This window comes from Stegodyphus dumicola, chromosome 9 (genome assembly GCF_044657685.1).
Source record: "Stegodyphus dumicola isolate Sdum_Otavi_A_Nest chromosome 9, ASM4465768v1".
NCBI classification, from domain to species: domain Eukaryota; kingdom Metazoa; phylum Arthropoda; class Arachnida; order Araneae; family Eresidae; genus Stegodyphus; species Stegodyphus dumicola.
The window spans coordinates 105615623-105635472 of record NC_140776.1 but is presented as its reverse complement, the minus strand read 5'-3'; the positions used below and the strand labels follow the sequence as shown (position 1 = coordinate 105635472).

Genomic DNA, 19850 nt, shown 5'->3' with positions numbered 1-19850 from the left:
CTGGTGAGGACTGCATTTAATAGGATGATGCTGGAATGCAAATTTAAGCAGTTTCTGATCAATATAAATAATAAAATTTCTCCCTTCAAGCATGTGCCTGAATTGTTTTACTGAAGAATACATAGCATAGAGTTCAGTCGTAAGTGGACCAATTCCTACTTACTTACCAGTTTAATTACTTAGTTTAGCTGAATAGAAAGCTATAGATTCCCACTGTTGTTTAACAAGTTGCATAAGCGAGCCGCCGGTTGCTACATCAGGCGCATCAACCATAGACTTAATTGTGCACCAGACATGGGATGCCATAACAGGGTTGCTTTAGCAATAGCTTCCTTGGATGCTTTGAAGGCAAGTGTTGCTTCATTGTCCCATTGCAAATGCTCAATAGAAGCTTTGGAATGAGGATGTCTCTTTTTATTTGTGTGGCCTTCAAGGAATTTGACTAAAGGTGCTAGAATAAGAGCAGCTCTGGGAATAAACTTCTATAAAAATTAAATAAAGCTAAGAATCGGCATAATTGTGTAAGAGTCTGGGGCTGAGGAAAATTTAGGATGCATTTTACACGTTCAGGGAGAGGTTCAATTCCTTCACCTGATAACTTAAATACTAGGAAATTTTAAGTAGATTGACAAAATTTGCATTTTTCTACATTTATACATAAACCATATTCCTGAAGGTTTGAAAATAGCAGGTGTAAATGTTGTAAGTGTTCTTGTTCATTATTAGAAGCTACAAGTAAATCATCAATAAATGCATAAACAAAAGACAAGTCTCTAGTGACTGCAACAAATCATTGAAAGGTTGAGGAAGCATTATAAAGACCAAACTGCATTCTCAAATTTTCAAACAAACCAAAAGGAGTACATATAACTGTTTTATGTACATTATCTGGATTTATGGAAATTTGGAGATCAATGTGACTAAACATTTGGTTACCATATAATTCTGAGTTAAAATCAGCTATGCAAGAAATAGGATATTTTTCTTTAACAGTCTGTGCATTAAGAGATCAATAGTCGCCAACAGATCTCCATTCAACAGATCCTTTCTTGGGCACCATGTGCAAGGGCGATGAAAAGGGGCTTTTTGAAGGTCTCATATGAGCCAATTGAATCACGTGCTGAAATTCAGCTTTTGCAATTTTGGGGAGGTCAGGAGCTAACCATCTACGTTTAGAAGCAACTGGAGAACCTTCAGTATTTATATAATGCATTGCATTGTGCTTCAAAGGTTGGTCGGGATCCAGTAATTTAGTAATATCAGGATATTGTAACAATAATTTACCAAATACATTATCAACACAAGTTTTGCAAAAAAAATATTACAAGTATTTAATTTGGCAGGTACTTAAACCAATTAGATGCTTGTTACGTAAATCAGGAGATAAGTTAAAGTAATATAAAAAATCTGCACCTATGATTGAACATGTAACATTACAAATATAAAAAGTAAAATTGTGTCTTAAACCAAAAGTAACAGTTATTGTTTTGCAACCATATACATTAATGGATGAACCATTGGCAGCATGAAAAGTTTGGAATACTGGTGCCTTCAGTTCAGATTTATTTGCAACAATTAAATTGGCATCACTCCCCAAATCTATTAGAAAGATCTGCTGATCAATCACTAATGAAAAGGCAACAGAATGTATAAGGATGGGAAGAGTCGGGCACCTGTACTCTTTCTCTTTCAAGTTTCCCTTATAGGAACACGGAGAAACGCACTTTTTTGCATTATCCTTGAATTTTCGATGATACCAGCACAAAATTTTGACAAGCGATTTGGGAATGTTTGTGGCTAGCAAAATTGGTAAGAAACGAACTCTTGGAACGATGATGATTAGACACTTTGATTTTCGAACAGCTTTGATTTCTTCACAAAGCTGAAAAAGAATAGTTGGCATTCGCCGAAGAAAATTCGTTGTTAGAGACGATGGCGGATATATTCGTGTTGTTGATAGCTAAAATTTGATCAGCTACTTCTGCACAAAGTAATAGGAGAGATGGATACTAAAATAGTTTGAACAGGAATAGGCATCGCGTGATTAAAGAGTTCAAACAAAAGTGAATCGTCTATGTTGTGATTCTCTGCGCGACGTTTCATCATGCAGAGAAGTTTGCTAGGTTTTCTATCTCTACAGTTATCGCCTGCTATCAGCCAATGAATCTCTTAAGTCTTGGATTCCGAACATCTTTCTACAACTTTTGATTTCAGATCATCATATGGGTTGACTTTATCGGGCTGAATGATGACATCATGAATAACAGTGTCAATATTAGGTAGCAAGTGAGCTATGACATAGTTGAATTTTGTCTTTTGCTCCATTATCGGTTTGGGGGCAGCTAATTCAAAAGTAGATCATCTGAAACCAAAGACATGCATCAACTTGAATAAAAGGTGGAATCACTTCAGCAGAAGTTTCAGATTCGGTAATTTTTTAGGTGGAACACACGAAAGTGGGAACCAGAAGTATCCGTTAACTGCAAAGATTTTTCATCCTAAAGTCACCATCGAAGGATGATTACCACTAACAAGTGGTATCGGTTGATCTGACTCCATAATTGAATGAAACAGCATTGATATAAAAATTATAACGGTACTTTTCCGTTTTACCGGTGCAGGCGATAAAGTTGCCAATAATGGTATAACCAATGCCAAATGGAATATCCTCGCAGGCAACCTTTTACTCCTCATTTTCAAAACAAGTTGCAGCCATTTCTTATCAGATTGATTGTTCCTTTCAATACTGGCATACAATTACACAAAGTTTTTACCAGATAGTTCAATTTATGCCCCAAGGCCATTCGCGAGTGGTAATTAAGTCAATTAGGATGCAATCACACCGCTCACCCGATGGCAAAAAAATAGAAAAGGCAAAGTCAAGGGTTAAATTCATCAATTCTAATGAGAATGCACTAGCAAAATAAAGCACTGCAGTTTTACATAATTTTTGAGAAAAACTTTTCGTACGTATTGAAACAATTCTTGCATTTATACTTGTATTCCAAATTAAGATTTAACTTGAAATTAATGTAGATAAGTACTGAGAGAATTAGAAATTTGTAGTTTACGTGAGATGAGATCACTTGGGGTCACGTGATATGAACCAGAGAATCAGGACGTTGTAAAAAAAATCAGGACGTTGAAAGCATAGTAAATTCTTAATGTCTTTTCGAAATTTATTATCTTTATTTATTGGCTTTTTTACAAAATTTTAAATGACATTAAAATGTTTATACCTTCAAAATAAAAAATTCTTAGAACTAACATTTGTCAAAATTTTTTATGCGTATACTGCGTGTTGTCGTCAATAAAGTCTGCTTGGCGGAATTTGCACCAGCGAAAGGGAAAAGTACCATTGTAACAAATTAATATCATCGGCAATGCACTCTATCGACGATATAGAGAAAATACTCAGTTCAATGCAAGCGAGCTGCACAAGTGAGATGTGATTGTTTGAACTCACGCTCTGAACTTTAAAAACTATTTAATGTAATTCCATTTACAAGTTTTATGGTTTTCCTGTATGTTGTTGCTAGGTGTTAATAAAACGTCATTTAAAATTATCTCCTAATTAATTGATGATTGATTCTTTTAAGCATTACTACAAAGAAAATTGGCGCCCAACTCGTGGCAGCAGTATAGAGTTGCAAAACACATTGAATTTACTTTTATTTCAGGATACTTCATATAGATGTTATGATAGCCATTTTGTTGTCTTATATGAAAGGAATGGATCTTCTTACCCCAGAGATGCATTGATAACATCTATCCCAATGTGTATAATGAAGATAAGTAATCCTGACTTAAAACTACTGAATAATATTTCATTATTTGTGGTACAGTCAAAAGTATTTAATCCAGAAGTCCATAATCTGGACTTCAAAGCTACAAACTTTCTGTGCATGCATAAAAGCATAATGTGTTTATGCATGCGCATAATACTTTTACGCATGTGCATAATACGTTTACGCATGTGCGTTTAATGCATGACGGATGGTATAAGCTAAGCTAAAATTATCTAATTATCTATTTCAGTTACTGTTGCAGATTGCGTTGTTCCTTAATCCGGCTTATTACTTTTTGCAGACCGTTACAGCAATTTTATAAAAGTAAGCTTGAACTTTTGATTATGTCAAAAAGAATTTCCGATTCTGGAGCTGCCAAAGGATGTACAAAGCGAAAGCATGTTTCGATGTCCATCAAACAAAAAGTGGAATTGCTGCAAAAAATGGATAAAGGCATATCCTTTGTTTCTCTAACCATTCCGAAATCTGTTTATCAATTTCACGCTGCTTTGCGGGGGGGGGATGTTGTGGGGCGCAATGAACTGGAAGTTGAACTATCAGCACTATCCTTATCTTCAGGGCAGATGTTTTTATTTTATTCAGCTTATAATTCCTTACTAAATGTAGTATTTCACCTCGATGTACTCCGTCTTTGATATGATTTAAATCAAATTCCTCGTCATTATAAATATCACGAATACACATCAAATACTTTTCTGGTTGCAATTTTCTAATTTCGACTATGCGTAATGTATGCTTTACGCATACGCGCGCTGAAAGAAATGAAGCAAACAAATAAATATTAAGCTTTTTTTTTTTGTAAATTTTGATACCCTTTAGATCATAATTGCTCTTTATTTCATAAATTACGGTTTCATATTTTTAATTTTATAATTTCTGCATGGCATCTTGCCAGATTAAAATCAATGATCTATAATCTGGAAAAACCGATAATCCGGAATCGCCGAAGTTCCAATGAGTCTGGATTAAAGACTTTTGACTGTATTAGAACTTTAATTGATACTAAGTTTTGACAAATGTATGAATTGTAAGTAATGTGAACCAGTAGTGTTTATTTCAAGTTATTGCAAAGTTGATTTTTTTTTTTCTTTGTATGACCCTAAGAGCATAAAATTATTAATGATATCTAAGGACTGAACGGGCAAATTTAAATAAATTTAAAATTCAAACAAATATAAAATTAGAATATTCAGCTTTAACAGCCATAGTGTGAACTTTAACTGAGATTTAACGACTGTGTTTAAATTTCGCAAACTTAAGATTTAAAACTTCTTGCCCTTGAACTGGATTTAGTTGTGGCAGACAATCTAAAAGTTATACAATTAAAATAACTCATAATGAAATCTGATAATTATGGTTGACTAATATAATAGAAGAAAGACTTGAGAAAGAGAAACAAGCTGAATTAGCCAAAGAAAAAAAGAAGAGCGAGTTTATGAATTGGAACGCTTGAGACTTCAACTTGAAGTTCAGAAGACACCCTTCTTCCCTGCGCCCTGTTGGTTCAGAAGACGCCTTGTTGGTGAGATTGAAAAAACCAATTGGGATCTTGAGAGAATTTTACCTAAATATGATCCTACGGATAATGACATGGCCCTGTTCCTAAATCTTTTTGAGAGACAACTGAAGTTTTTAAAGGTTTCAGAAGAAACTTGAGTTCCATATTTATAGGGATCGTTACCAACGGAAATTGGAAAATTGATTGCTCGTGAGCCAGAAGAGGAATTAAGAGATTACCAAAAGATGAAGGAAATAGTTCTAAAGAGATATAAGCTCACCGTTGATAAATTCCGACAACTGTTCGCTCTACATCGGAAGAAACCAGAAAGCGCGTGATTTCCACTTTGAACTGACCAGTTATTTTAAACACTGGCATAGAGAATTAAACATTACAAAATTTGACAATTTGAAGCAGCTCTTTATAGCTGACCAAATGAAAAACAGAGTTTCTCAAATTACGATATCACTTTTTGGACATTTGGCCGAACTTAAAACTCACCCGCAGAATTAGCAGAAAAGTTGGACACTTAGGATTGTTTACATAATAATTAAAGCAAAGTTGCAATCTGACCAACTTGAAAGAAAACTTCCAATTCGGAAGATGGTATCCAAAATCCACACCAGTGAAGAAGCCGTATACCAATGTAACAAATAAACCAACCCTCTCTTGCCATGGTTGCGGCAAAGTTGTATTTACTAAATCAAAATTCCCCGATTGTCAGCACTCTACAAATTCAGCCTCAGCTTGTTTTGACAATATTTGTACACAAAAGTTAGGTAACACTAAGACAACTGCAGTGATGAATACCTCCATCAATGGAATATATGAGACAGCTTGTGCGGATAGTGGAGCAAGTCATTTAATCGCTGGCGAAAAATTGTACCAAATCTTGAAAGAAGATGGGGTAAAGTTCGAGAAATCCTCTTGCACTGTTTGTCTCGCTGATGGCAGCCAAACAATGAAAGACATTTACACAATTTGTGTGAAACTTGGCATTGATGGACAAACCTTCCCTTTGACACTGACAGCTCTTCCTGATGCTACAGGTAATCGAACACTGCTTGGAGAAAATTTCCTAATGGACGCTGGAGTAGTTCTAAATATTCGTGAGCAAAAGTGGTTTTTTGGTGACAATCCAAATAAATACTTTCCATTTTCTGAAAGAGTTCAAGTCTAATCGTGTTACATGTTAACAAACCCTTGCCTACTACGTCCAGATGAAGGTGAAAATCTAACTGAAGAGCAGCAAAAATGATTGAATGCCTTATTAGAAAAATACGAAACTACGTTCTCTCCGGGGAAGAACTAACTCCTTACATCGAGCATCGAATTGATACAGGTTATTCACCTCCAGTGGCTACAACTCCTTACAGACTATCTCCAGCACGATAGGAGATTTTGAAGAAAGAAATCTATGCACTTCTTGCATCAGGCATAATCGAAGAGTGCAATTAACCATATGCAGCACCCGTTCTTTTAGTTCCCAAGTCGAACAGTGACTTCCGATTATGTGTTGACTACAAGAAACTGAAGTCTGATGCATGCCCGCTGCGTCGTATGAATGAACTTCTTCATACTGCAAAGCAAACCAGATACATGTCTACCATAGACTTAAAATCAGGGTATCACCAAGTTAAGATGCACCCTCCAGGCAAAAACAAAACTGCCTTTGTATGTCAGTTTAGAGTTTACAGATTCACAAGGATGGGATTGAAGACAGCACCGGCCACTTTCCAAAGATTAATGGATGTTTTCCGGAATGGGTTAAAGGTCAACACTTTTACTTATCGTGATGATATTACTGGGATGTCTTCTACTTTTGAGACGAGAAGCATCTCAAAGACTTATGTTTAGTGTTTGATTGACTCTTCAAATTCAAGCTTTGGTACTTTTCCATTTTGCTGGCACAAATCTTGCCAAGCAGATTTTATTGGCGACACCGGTATACACGTAAAAAATGTTGACTAATGTTAGTTCTAAGAATTTTTTATTTTGAAGGCATAAACATTTTAATATGGTTTAAAATTTTGCAAAAAGGCCATAAATAAAGAGAAGAAATTTGTAAAAAGATATTAATTTAAGAATTTACTATGTTTTCATGGTTCAACATCCTTTTTCATATCACATGACCCCAAGTGATCTCATCTCACGTAAACTACGCTGCAAAAATCCAATTCTCTCAGTAATTATCTACATTAATTTCAAATTAAATCTTAATTTGAAACACAAGTTTAAATGCAAGAATTATTTCAATTCGTACGAATAGCTTACTCAGAAATTATGTAAAATCGCAGTGCTTTGCTTCGCAAGTGCATTTTCATTAGAATGGATGAATTTAACCCTTGACTTTGCGTTTTTTATATTTTCGACATCGGATGAGTGCTGTGACTGCATTCTAATTCTAATTAATTACAGCGAATGGCCTTAGGGCATAAAACTGAACTATCTGGTAAAAATTCTATGTAACTGTATGCCAGTATTGAAAGAAAGAATCAATCGGTTACAAAATGACAGCGACTTGTTTTGAAAATCAGGCATAAAAGGTTACGAGCGAGGATATTACGTTTGGCATCAGTTGTACCATTATGCCTGCGTCGGCAAAATGGAAAAGTACCCAAGCTTCATTCCAATTGAAATAAATGTCATTTTGCTTGTTCTAAAGTGAAATAATTCGGACATTATATCACAAGTTTGGAAATTGTAGTAGACCCTGCCAAAGTAAAAGTCATTCAACAAGTTCCTTCCTCAATGAATGTGAAGCAAATACAGAGTGTCAAATACAGAGAGCAAATACGCAGCTGGTATAGATGCTACATTCCTAATTTTGCAGAGATCTCAAGGCCATTCAGTAATCCCACGAAGAAGCACTCCACTTGCAAATGGAGACCAAGAGAGAATATTTCTAAGAATGCTGCACAAAAAAACCAACAAGACAGTTCTTCCTCTGGCTACTCACTGAGACATCTTTGTAGCCAAGAGGGGAGACTGCAATAAATGAATATTGTCAGGAATGCACTCTACCGACGATATAGAGAAAATACTCATTTCAATGCACACGAGCTACAGAAGTGAGATGTGATTGTTTGAACTCACACTCTGAACTTTAACTTTAAAAACTATTTAATGTAATTCCATTAACAAGTTTTATCGTTTTCCTGTATGTTGTCATTAGGAGTTAATAAAACACCATTTAAAATTATCTCCTAATTAATTGACTGATTTTCTAAGGATATAACATAAAATATATTTTATTATCCACACAGGAATGAGATTTATACCAAGAGCATTGCATATCGATCTTTTCACCTTAATGGCACCGTCCAAAAAGAGGCTGTGTGGTGAGACAGAAATTGTGACATAACAGAACACGTGTTGTTACGCCTCTTGCCGATTGGCTATATTACCATGATGGTTTTAATTTGGTTTTAACTTCCTGACTTTTTTTTTTTAGTGAAAATAGATCAATGTGTACATGGACAAAGTCAAGGAAGTGTGCAATGCCAAGTTTGTGCAATTCTCTGATGTTTTTTTAAATGAAAATAGATCAATGTGTATATGGACACTGAGTTTATGCAATTCTTCGACTTCTTATGCCTTCCTGCCGTCAAAAAAACAAGGGGCACCCAATTGTAAACATTCACCAATAATTCAAATTTGTATTTTTAATTGATAAAGTATGGTTTCTTTTTATATGTTGATAATGTTTAATGACTTTACAATACATATCGATAGTTTGGAAATCATTATAAAATAAACGGATGTGAAAATGACCAACCTGCACCTGATAAGTAACTTTTATCTTTTCATCTGTAAAAAATAACCAAACTACACCATGATGGTTGTGCTAATATGCAAGTACCAAGAAAAGTGCCTGAAATTCTAATATCTCAGTTCTTCAACATTTCATTACTATTTTCCTCAACAGATTGGAATACTTCCATTTTCCACTGCTCTACCCATTAGTTTCAGTATAAAATGATCCTATTATTATATAAACATTTTGATACTTCAATTTTTTTTTTAAAGAAGGGTCTCTATCTGTTTCTCAAAATTAATAAAATGTTATCCAAAATCTATGCTAAACTAAGGTTGCTGGCTGAAGTGAAGTATTGGTCATATGGGAGATTTGTTTATTTTGTTGTTGGATAATGATTTTATTCTAGTAAACTTTTTTTTTTTTTTTTTTCAATTTTCATCAATGGGACTGGGTATTTATGCATTACAGCAACCACCTTAGGAGAACTTGCCAAAGCTTCATAATACACCAAACTCTAATCATGAACATAACAATTATTCAGGGGACCACATGCATGGCATATGATCAGTTTCCAACATCCATATCTTTGTATGCCTTCTTTTTGCTGTATTACAAGTTCCAATGGTTTTTATGGAAAAATTATGATTTTTTTTTGGGGGGGAAGGTTAAACATGATTTTAAAATTTGTCTATGGAATTTTCCTCTAACAGAAGAAGTAGATGTGAAATTTCTATGCGAATACAGTACTCTGTTGCAAAATCGCTAAATATATGTTTTAATCTGTCTAAAAGCGATCACTACAAAATTTCCACGAGGAAAAAAAAAAAAAAAAAAATTTTAACTACTATGCTTACTTGCTGTTTTTTTGGATAAATATTATGTTGAAATGTTAAATAATAAGAAGAAATATTGTAGTGATCTCGCCAAAAAGTTACCAGGAGCTGTGGCTCCAAGAAATAGTTCAACACAGTATTTTTTAAAATAATAACATTGAAGGGTGAAAAAATAGCCTACACGCAAAATAAAATGCAGAAAATAAAACTGTTAAATCAATCATTGGAAACATGTGAATGGCAAAAAATACAGTAAAACCTATCGATGTGATAAGTGAAAAGTTAACACATATAAAACTGAACGACGGAACAAGTTACAACAAAATTAAAACATATGAAAAACATAAAATTACAAAAATTATAAAAATTACAAAGCGGAAAATGGTAAATTAGCCTAATTAGACTTCCTGGCTTTTCAAGGGAAATTTCAGTTGAAAGTCGAACCTAGCTAACTCCATTACACGTTTCACCGAAACAGACAATTGAAGCTTTTGCGTAACGAAAAATTTTTTAAATAATATGAATTGTCCCAAAAAATCCTTTGGAGCTTCAATTCTCTGTTCCAATTTCCCGACGCGTCTGCAAAAAATGACACAGTAAGGTGTAAAAAAATATAAATGCAACTCTGAGTAAAGCTAAAATAAAAATAAAAATAAAATAAATTAAATAGCGGTCTGCTATTAGTCAAACTATACAATAACGTACGGGCTGGACCTGTAAGCTTAAAGAATAAAACTTTTATGAATTTTATAGTTCTGAAATAAATTCAAATGAAAACAAATGCCGTGGGTCTTGCCAAGACCAAAAAAAAAATTTTAAAAAACACAAAAAAAAAAAAAAAAAAACAGAAAAATCAGACCCGTGGCTATGCTGTCCTCCTGATCTCGAAGCAAATTTGAAAAGGGGTTGTAATCCCCTCTGTCTTTCAAAGCCATCCCTCTCGTCGTGTGACGTAGGCGGGTGAAGCAATGTCACTGCGTATCAGCCAATACGATTAGATTGTCCTTTCGCGGGAACTCGTACCCCCCCCCCCCCGAGTTAAAGAGGGGTTGAAAGACTCGAAAAGACATGGAAAGAATCCAAAATGGCGTCAGTCAAGTTGTTAGAAGAATAAAACTGTTTCAAAAACATGAAAATGGCTAATTCAGCAAAGATTACTCAACATGGCCACAAAAGTAAGAGTAAAATGGAAAAAAGTCATTTGTTAATAAAAGTCGTAATTCTTCAAGCTAGAGGGCGATCAAGCTACAATGAGAAAGAAAAAGGCCCGATTTGTTAATAAAAGTAGAATTGGCCATCACAGTAATTTAAAACTATTAAAACAATAGTACTAAAGTATTGTGCCAAAATCTTTTGGAGGAAAGAAATTGTAGTGACAAGAATTATCTGTACATTTTTACATTAGATTTTCTGAATCAGCCATTCACTTTATACCGTCCCATTGGGCTTTAACTATAAAATTTCATTATCTAACTCAAATTATCCAAAAATTGGTAAGGCTAATGCCAGCTTTTTTTAAGGTATTTTTAATTATTTTATGAGGAATTAGGTTATTTTTCAAAATTGTCACGAAGTAAAGTATTTTTTCTTGAAGGTGTTCTGTTGTATTGCATATTCTTTTTTTTCTAAGTAGATGTGAATAAATTGTGTTTAGGATGATTCTTTTGGAAATATTTGAATTCCAGTTGGTTAACTTTAGCGTAGAAAAATTGAATTCTCTTCTCTTGTCGTAAACTTTTATAAAATTGTAATCAATAATATTTAAGTCAAGGTAGACTACATTATTTTGCACCGTACTTGTATTATTTAGTTTTAAGCAAGTGGGGTAGATATTAGCAACTTCTATTTTGTTGTGGTTGTTAAAGGCTATGATATCATCAATATAATGATATATGTGTTGGAAAAATTTATGTTCTTCTTTACTGAGTGAACGGACAAAGGTCAATTCTTTCGTAAAAAGGAATAATTCACATACAGAACTGGAAAAATTACCTCCCATTGGAATTCCTTGAATTTGTTTAAAGATGCTATTGTTAAATTGAATAAAATTATTGAAAAGCACGCTTGAGAGAAGTTGCCATTTTTTGGTACTTATTATTGTAGAAATTTGCGGAATTATATCCGGTAGAGCAAGTAAGCTTGTATATATTTCTTTAAGTGGTAAAGTAGTATAGAGGTTTTCGAAGTCGTAGCATTGTATATGGTCTATTTAAGGTGAATTTATAGTTTTTAGAACTAGCTCGTTACTTGAAATCATCCAGTTGCAATTTAGATCCTTAAAATCATAGTTATTAATTAAGTCATATATTAAGCGATTTTTTTTTTTTTTTTTTTTTGCAAAAAGATAATCTATTTCTTTAAGATAACTTTTGGTACTATTGGCAATAAACCTGACTTTAATAGGAGACTTATGAAATTTTGGTAGTGCATAGAGATTGGCAAATCTGTTATTATATTTCCGGGGATGTATTTTTAGTCTTTTATGTAGTGCGTTAAATTTACTGAGAAGAGTTTTAGTGCTAGTAGTAATTTTTTGGTAAGTTCAATTGTTATTTAATTCATTATGCAGAAGGTTGAAGTAACCCTTTTAGCTGATCTTTGGAATATGGTAACTGGTAGTTTGGCGACATTTTGAAGGCGATAAAGGTTACTACCTAGGACTTTGGTAATAATGTGAGAAGTACTCAGTTCCGATTACGCATTTATTTTGTGTGAGGGAAATGAGAGATCATGAGATATGTCATGTGACATTAATAGACGAATTACAGTTCTTTAATCGGAAAAGGGGGGAATTTGGAAAACTGTAATACAAAAGTCGTTAATCCAGACTCGTCGGGACTTCGGCGATTCCGGATTATCGATTTTCCCGGATTATAGATCATCAGTTTAAATCTCGTAAGATGGCATGTAAAAATTCTAAAATTAAAAATATGAAACCGTAATTTATGAAATAAAGAACAATTATGATCTAAAGGATATCAAAATTTACAAAAAAAAAAAAAAAGCTTAATATTTATTTGTTTACTTTATTAAACATTTCTTTCAATGTAAGTTGTTTAAGTTGCTTCGTTTTATGTGATAATACTTTCTCTTTAATTCTATAAACTGACATAATTTCTTGTTCAGTTACAAAGTTCCGCTGTTCAAGTCCCATTAATTGCTGTGCCGAAAATACCGATTAACTCATCAATCGAAATTTTTTCGTTTTCACTAACCTCTCTGTCCCATTCTTCATGTCTTTATCCATTTTTTGCAGCAATTCCACTTTTTGTTTGATGGACATCGAAACATACTTTCGTTTTGTACGATCCTTTGGGAGCTCCAGAATCGGAAATTCTATTTGACATAATCGAAAGTTCAAATTTACTTTTATAGTATTGCTCTTACAGTCTGCAAAAAATAATAAGCCGGATCCAATTCAAAAATTAAGGAACAACACAATCATCAATATTAACTGAAATAGATAATTAGATAATTTTAGCTTATACCGTCTGTTATACATGAAACGCGCACGCGAAAACGTATTCTGCACTTGCGCACACACATATGCGCAGTCGTAAAAGGTCTTACGCGCACGCGTAAACGCCTATGCGCATGTGTCAACACGGCGCATGCGCAGAAAGTTTAATTTAATGATCGTGATTTTGTGAGTTATATGTTTGTAGTATTTTGGAATACGTTTGAGTAGAATACGTTGAGTATTTTCATGCATTTTCGTGAAATTTTTCTAATTTATGAGATAAAAGCAGTGTACATGGATATAGTGAAGAGTGTGCGCAATGCCATTTTTGTGCAATTCTGGGATGTTTTTTTAAGTAAAAATAAGTCGACGTGTACATGGTTCAGTGATATTTTAATGAAATGATAGTTATTTTGTGAATTTTATGCTTGTAGGAATTTGGTTTACGTTTAAGTTGAAGTAAACGTGTATGGAAATAATTTAAATATTTGACACTAAGTATTTGTAATGTTTGCGGTATGCATTCGTTCGTGACGTTTATAATATAATAGAAAATTTAGAGGTAAAAGTTTTTGGATATTTTATTTATTTTATACGTGGAAATGTTCATCCTTGGAAAGGGTATATACTTTTTCGCGATCAGGTAATTTCATATATGTGCTTTTTTTTTAAAGATTCACAGAATTTTTTTGCATTTTCGTGCAATTTTTTGTAATTTATGAGAAAATAGCAGTGTGGATGGATAAAGTTAAGACTGTGTGCAATGCCATTTTTGTGCAATTCTGGGACGTTTTTTTAAGTAAAAATAAGTCGATGTGTAAATGGTTTATGTGTATGTGCTATTCTGAAAAACACGCAAGGAGTTTGCGATTGTGCACTTTTTCCCAATTTTGCAGTTAATATTTGTCATCATCAAGCAGTTTTGTTACATAAAATTTCTAGCATAAGTGTAATTCGGCTAGTAGATTGTTGGAAAAAGTGTTGAGTAAATAAAAAGAAAAGAAATATGTCTTTACTTCGTGAAGACAAAATGGCGGCGAAAAAAAAAGTAGAGGGTTGCTGTAGCAGAGTTGGTCACCAAATTTTCGTCAAAAAATCGCCAAGTTACCATAATCCAAAGATCAACCGTAAATAATATCACTCATTCAAAAAAATAATGTTAATTAATATGAGCAGTTATGATTTTTTCATTCTTTTCAGTTTAATCTATGTTAATAATTTTGCATAGTAAATCATTTAACATAACAATCCTAGTTCAGACACTTCCCTTGAAATACATCTCTTTTTCTAAAATACACACTTCTAATTATGAATCATGAATTTTCATGATGTAATATGATCTCTTAAAATATGCTAATTTTGTATCCTGTTTTTCCAAAATTTCAATATTATACCCGTCTTGAATAATTACTGCTTACAGCACACAAAATAGTGGGTGGAAGGTAAAGATTTAAAAAAAAATAGCAAAGTTATTTATCGCTATCTTAATAGCGTAAATATGTGAAATTTTAAAGGTTAATAATTTTTAAGGTAATAGTTGCAAAAATTCTGAAAAATATTATAAAAAATGTTTCAGGCAAAGATATACATAAAGTTTTTTATATTCGATTTTCATAAGTTTGGAGGTTCATTACAGCTATATAAAATAACATTAGAAATACAGGAAATGGACAAGGCAAAAAAATTCTTTCTTTTTAAATCACATCCTCTACAGTAGGATTTGACTATATTTAAATTTGGCTTGAAATTTTAACGAACAACTATGTCTAAATGATCTTGCAGGGAAAATAAACTATTTTAAAGGAAACTCTTAAATTACAGAAGTTAAAGAACTTCGCATTAAGGCCACTAAATATACTCAACTGACTACACTTACTTCAGCGGAATGAGAGTGTTCCACGTATATAAATTCTTGATCCAGGTTGCTTATACTACCGCTAGAAAGCGAATCCTGACTATTCACATGAACTAATTTAAATATATCGTCATTAAGTGATTCTTCATAACGATTGGTACATAGACTTCGCTCATTGTACATCTTAGTTAAAAACAAAACACACACTAATATTCAACACAATAAAAATTTAAAAGGCCTATATTTTCTAACAGTTATGCAGATGTTATTGGCTGAAATACTATATAAAATTTCAAAATTCATGCTCAGTTTTTTTTAATAAAATACTTCTTTGCTCGCTCGTCTGCTTGCTAAACAACAATGCTAAGTTTCAAATACAGACAGAGAAGACAGACAAGATGTCTTGTTTTGCACCCGCTAAGTCTTTCTGCACCGATGGGCGAAAAAACATAGGTGCGAAGGAAAGGTATATAGAAAGGGGGCAATTTCGAGTTTCAGAGGATAGTAAAAAGGAACTTCGTATTGTGTTATACGAGTTCAAAAGGCCCGAAAGAAAAGTTGGGACAAAATAAATTAAAAAATAAATGGCCCATAGCGATATCGAAAAGAAAGAAAAATATATAAAAAAGAAAAAAAGAAAAATGGGCCTCTAGAGGAAAAGGAAGAGAAGAAATACCTAGTAAGCTAATGCGTACATGAGTATGTGTAAAGGATGATGGTAGAACTATGTGATGAGTGGAGGTAAAAAATTACATAAATAATATGATTTTAAGATTCTTGTGGCCACAGTCAGTGAATTTTAATATCAAAAGAAGCACTAAATATTAAACAATAAAATAAAAATCACACAATTTACAGGAGGAAAAAAAAAAAAAAAACAGGTGAGAACATAAGTACATTACGCAGTGCTAGAGCATGTGAAATTTTATTAGTTTAATTTGTACATTATTTTTTTTTCATATATACTGTATTAATAGAACACACGGTTGAACCCATCATGTTGTACGTAGAGGGGGAAAAAATTTAGGTAAATAAATAAATAAATACAACATATGTTGTTCATGGTAAGGAAAGCTTAACTGCATAGAGTAGTTATACCTGGGTGCGCATAGAAATTATATTATCACGTTACTTATTAAGTGATCAGTAGGAGCAAAGAATTACACGTTTGAGAGAAATGAAAAAAAAAAAAAAAAATAGGATTCAATAAAAAGGAAAGAAAAATAAGACTAATTTTATTCATAAATATAAAAAGAAAGGTTTTTTGAAAAAAAGTTTTTTTTGGGGGCGGTAAGAAGGAAATTCTTACAATTTTACAGGAGTGTCTCAAACCAATTTCCTTGTTTTGGGTCTTCTAACGTCGCTTGGCGTCCCGATTTCGATGTCCTGATCGGGATGAAGTCGAGAACTTGACGCTGCCAAAGTACTTTGTCTTTCAACTCACTGGAATCTAAATATCAGTCTAGAATGGTTAATGCATGGATTTTCAGAAATCTTTGAGACAGAGTCTAAAGCCAAATGGATGAAAGGAATGGACAGAGGATTTTGTTTAGTAGGGGAGGAGGGAGATAGAGGGACCCCTTTCGAGGCATTAGAGAGAAGAGGAATATTAAATGTAAATTATTATAACAAAGGGGAGAGAGACCGGGAAAGCTTGAAATATCCAGAGAGTAAAAGGAAAGCGAAGGAAGGTAAGGTCAGGTAAATTCAGAGAATGTAGCATTCATCCATATATTCGTGCATACTTACCCATGTAAGGTGATTGATGAGGTTTCTAAGAGCAAGGTCAGGTATATGTGAAAAATTGTAGAGATAGGTGCGTCTTAAAAAGGAATATTTTGAGAGCAGGATTTAGAGATGAAGATAATAAGAAGGTAGAATGAAGGAGCAGAAGAACCGGTGATGAAGATGTGCATGACCAATTTCAGAGTAGGAAGGTAGAGCAGGCGATGAGCTGACGTGATGAAGTGAAGATATAATTTAAAATAGGAAGTGAGGCATAAATTTGAGTACTTACTTGTTTCATAGGTTTGTCGGTGCTGGTCATAGAGTGTTGGAGGTAGCGAGGAGAAGAATTTCTCGGTTGAAGAACGTTTGTCGAATGGTATTTTTTTCTTTTACAGAAGGAAGTGCTTTGGACTCTCGGTCTTGTAGAAATGCAGAGTAGAGGGAGAAGGGGAAGATGAAAGTTGGGTATAGTGGGCAGATGTTAATGAAGGAGGAAAGCCATCAGGCATGTAGAGCTCCAGAAGATGCTGGTGAAGAAGTAGTGGTTGAGGGAGACAGAGGGCTGGAGATAGAAGGGACAAAGAGGTAATTTAAAGCATATTTATGAAATTGCAGTCTTTAACGAAGTCTCCTAGGAGTTTGAGAATGGTAGAGGAAGTGGAGTAGAGTGCAGCAAGGATAGAGGGGGATTCAGAAAGTGCAAGAAGATGATTCTGAAGAGTGTTCCTGGGCACGGAGTAGAGAGAGCAATAAAGTAGGAGGTGTTCGAGGGTGTCAGGAAACTTACAGAATAGGCAAAGGGGGGAGTCAATTTTATTAAATTTAAATAGCAATTCGCGGGTAAGGATAACGCTTGTTCTTAGACTGCGCAGTCAGATGTCTACTTTTTTGGGGGGTGAGAAAGTATCTTATTGGACAGAGTAATTGAAGAGAGGGGGCGCCAAGGGTTGGCAGAAAGATCTTGTAGATAGGAGGTGAAATCAGTATTGAGAGAGAGGATAAGGGATTTTTTTTTGTTTGGAGGGGCGGAAGGTGGAAGAGAAATAGGAGTACCTGTGGGAAGTTTAGCAAGACGATCCGCCTCTTCATTGCCAGCAAGGCCAATGTGGGAGGGGATCCATTGAAATTTAATTGATTTATTTAAGGAGATGCAAGTCAGATAAAGGGAGTAAATTTCTGATAGAAGCGTATGAAGGGAAGTAGAAGAAGGGAGCCTTTGAAGGGCCAGTAGGCCAGATTTGCTATCAGTGAGAATAAAACTATGGATATGAACCAGGAGAGTGCCTCACGTATGGCAAGGAGTTCCAGCTCCATAATGGTACATTTGTCCTGAAGGGCAAAGTTTTGCTGAATGATCAATTTTGGGATAACATATGCCGCACCATTTTGGGTTGGTGTAAGGGAGCCATCGGTAAAGATGAAAATAGAATCAGGGGAAAGATTAGCTAGTGTCCAGGCAAAGGGACTGAATAGCTGATGCAGGAAGGGAGGATTTTGAAGGAAAGGAAGGAATATAGCATCAAGTGGGTGCTGGAGAGAAATCCCAGGGGGCTGGGGAGTTGGTAAGAGAAGCAGGGGGGTTGTAAGAAAAGGAAGATTTGGAGTTTTAATTTTGAGGAATTCCATTATGTTGCCTGAACGCGTAGGTGAAAGTAACAGAGGAGCTAAGAGATGATTGTTGGCTGAGATGCCCACTCTGTGAAGGAGATTAAGGAGTTGGTGTTGGGCTTCAAGGAATAGGGGGTTTTGTTGGGATTCGATGTACACCTCAGCGAAGGGGGTGAAGTCCGAGAGCTCTCTTTATGGCCATTTTGTGAGCAATCTCCAGGGGTTTGAGCTTATTTGTGGATAGATTACATAACACGGGGAGGCTGTAAATGGAGATAGAGCGGACAGTAGAGATATAAAGAAGGAGCTGCGAAGGTGGGTTAGGGCCAATAGAAGTGCCAGTGCAGGATTTGAGAATATTAAATGTAGAATTAGTTTTAGAGGTTAGTTGTGTGATGTGTGGTATAAAGGATAGTGAGTTGTCAAGAGTGACTCCCAGAAATTTGTGAGAAAAGGTGAGAGGAATAGGGAGGTCATAGATCAAGAGGGTGGGGGGCAGGGACGTCGTTTTTTGGAGAAGAATAGATGGCGGCATTTCTCTGGGGCTAGGGAGAAACCCCATTCTGTGCAATAGTCCCATACTAGGTCAATTGCGTATTGTAAGTTAATATCTTTGTTCAAAATGGACCAAATCGCAATATCATCGGCAAATATGGCGATGCTGATGTTGCTGTTGATGAGGGAGGGGAGGTCATTGAACATGAGGTTGAAGAGAAGAGGAGAGAGTACGCCACCTTGTGGGGTGCCGTGATCCATGGAGAAGGGGCTGGAAAGATGGGAGCCGAGTTTAATACTGGAGTCACCGAGAGAAAGAATTTGATATAATCGTTGATAATTGTACCAAATCCAAGTTTAAGAAATTTGCAGAGTGCTTTTGGATTTACAGAGTCGAATGCACTTTTGAAGTCGAAGAAGATGTAGCCTTGGCTACTAATGTTTAAAATTAATTTATGACTAGTAACAGCATGAATTATAAACAAATAGCTAAGTTATTGCATTTTATTTTCCAGCTATCGAAATGCGACGCTACGAGCAACGTTTTGAAACCAAAACCTAGCAATCATGAATCAGAACTAGAACTAGTTGCCATTCAGCATAAAGAAATTTAAATATAAATATGAACTACTTATTGGCATTCAGCATAAAAGAAATATAAATATGAATATTAACAAAATATTAAAGTTAATTTTATAAAATAATTAAACACATGAACAAATATATGAAATAAAAAATAATTATTTCTCATGCACTAACTGGGCCACTACACTACTTCCCCACCAGTAACTAAGTTACGTTACG

At 34.5% G+C, this 19850-nt stretch overlaps 1 protein-coding gene across 2 annotated transcripts in view; it reads right to left on the bottom strand.

Annotated features, from left to right (window-relative positions):
• LOC118203601 (kelch-like protein 24) overlaps nucleotides 1-15623 on the bottom strand; it is a 132704-nt gene extending 117081 nt beyond the window's left edge. Inside the window, exon 1 of one of the 2 annotated variants that reach the window (XR_015043056.1) lies at nucleotides 15237-15623. Coding sequence is in view for 1 of the 2 variants with exons in the window: in XM_085823863.1 (XP_085679989.1) it covers nucleotides 15237-15398 (162 nt within the window). In the remaining variant the exon portion in view is untranslated. The remainder of the gene's footprint in view (nucleotides 1-15236) is intronic. The other variant, XM_085823863.1, reaches the window with a different exon arrangement.
• Nucleotides 15624-19850: the final 4227 nt, after the last annotated feature.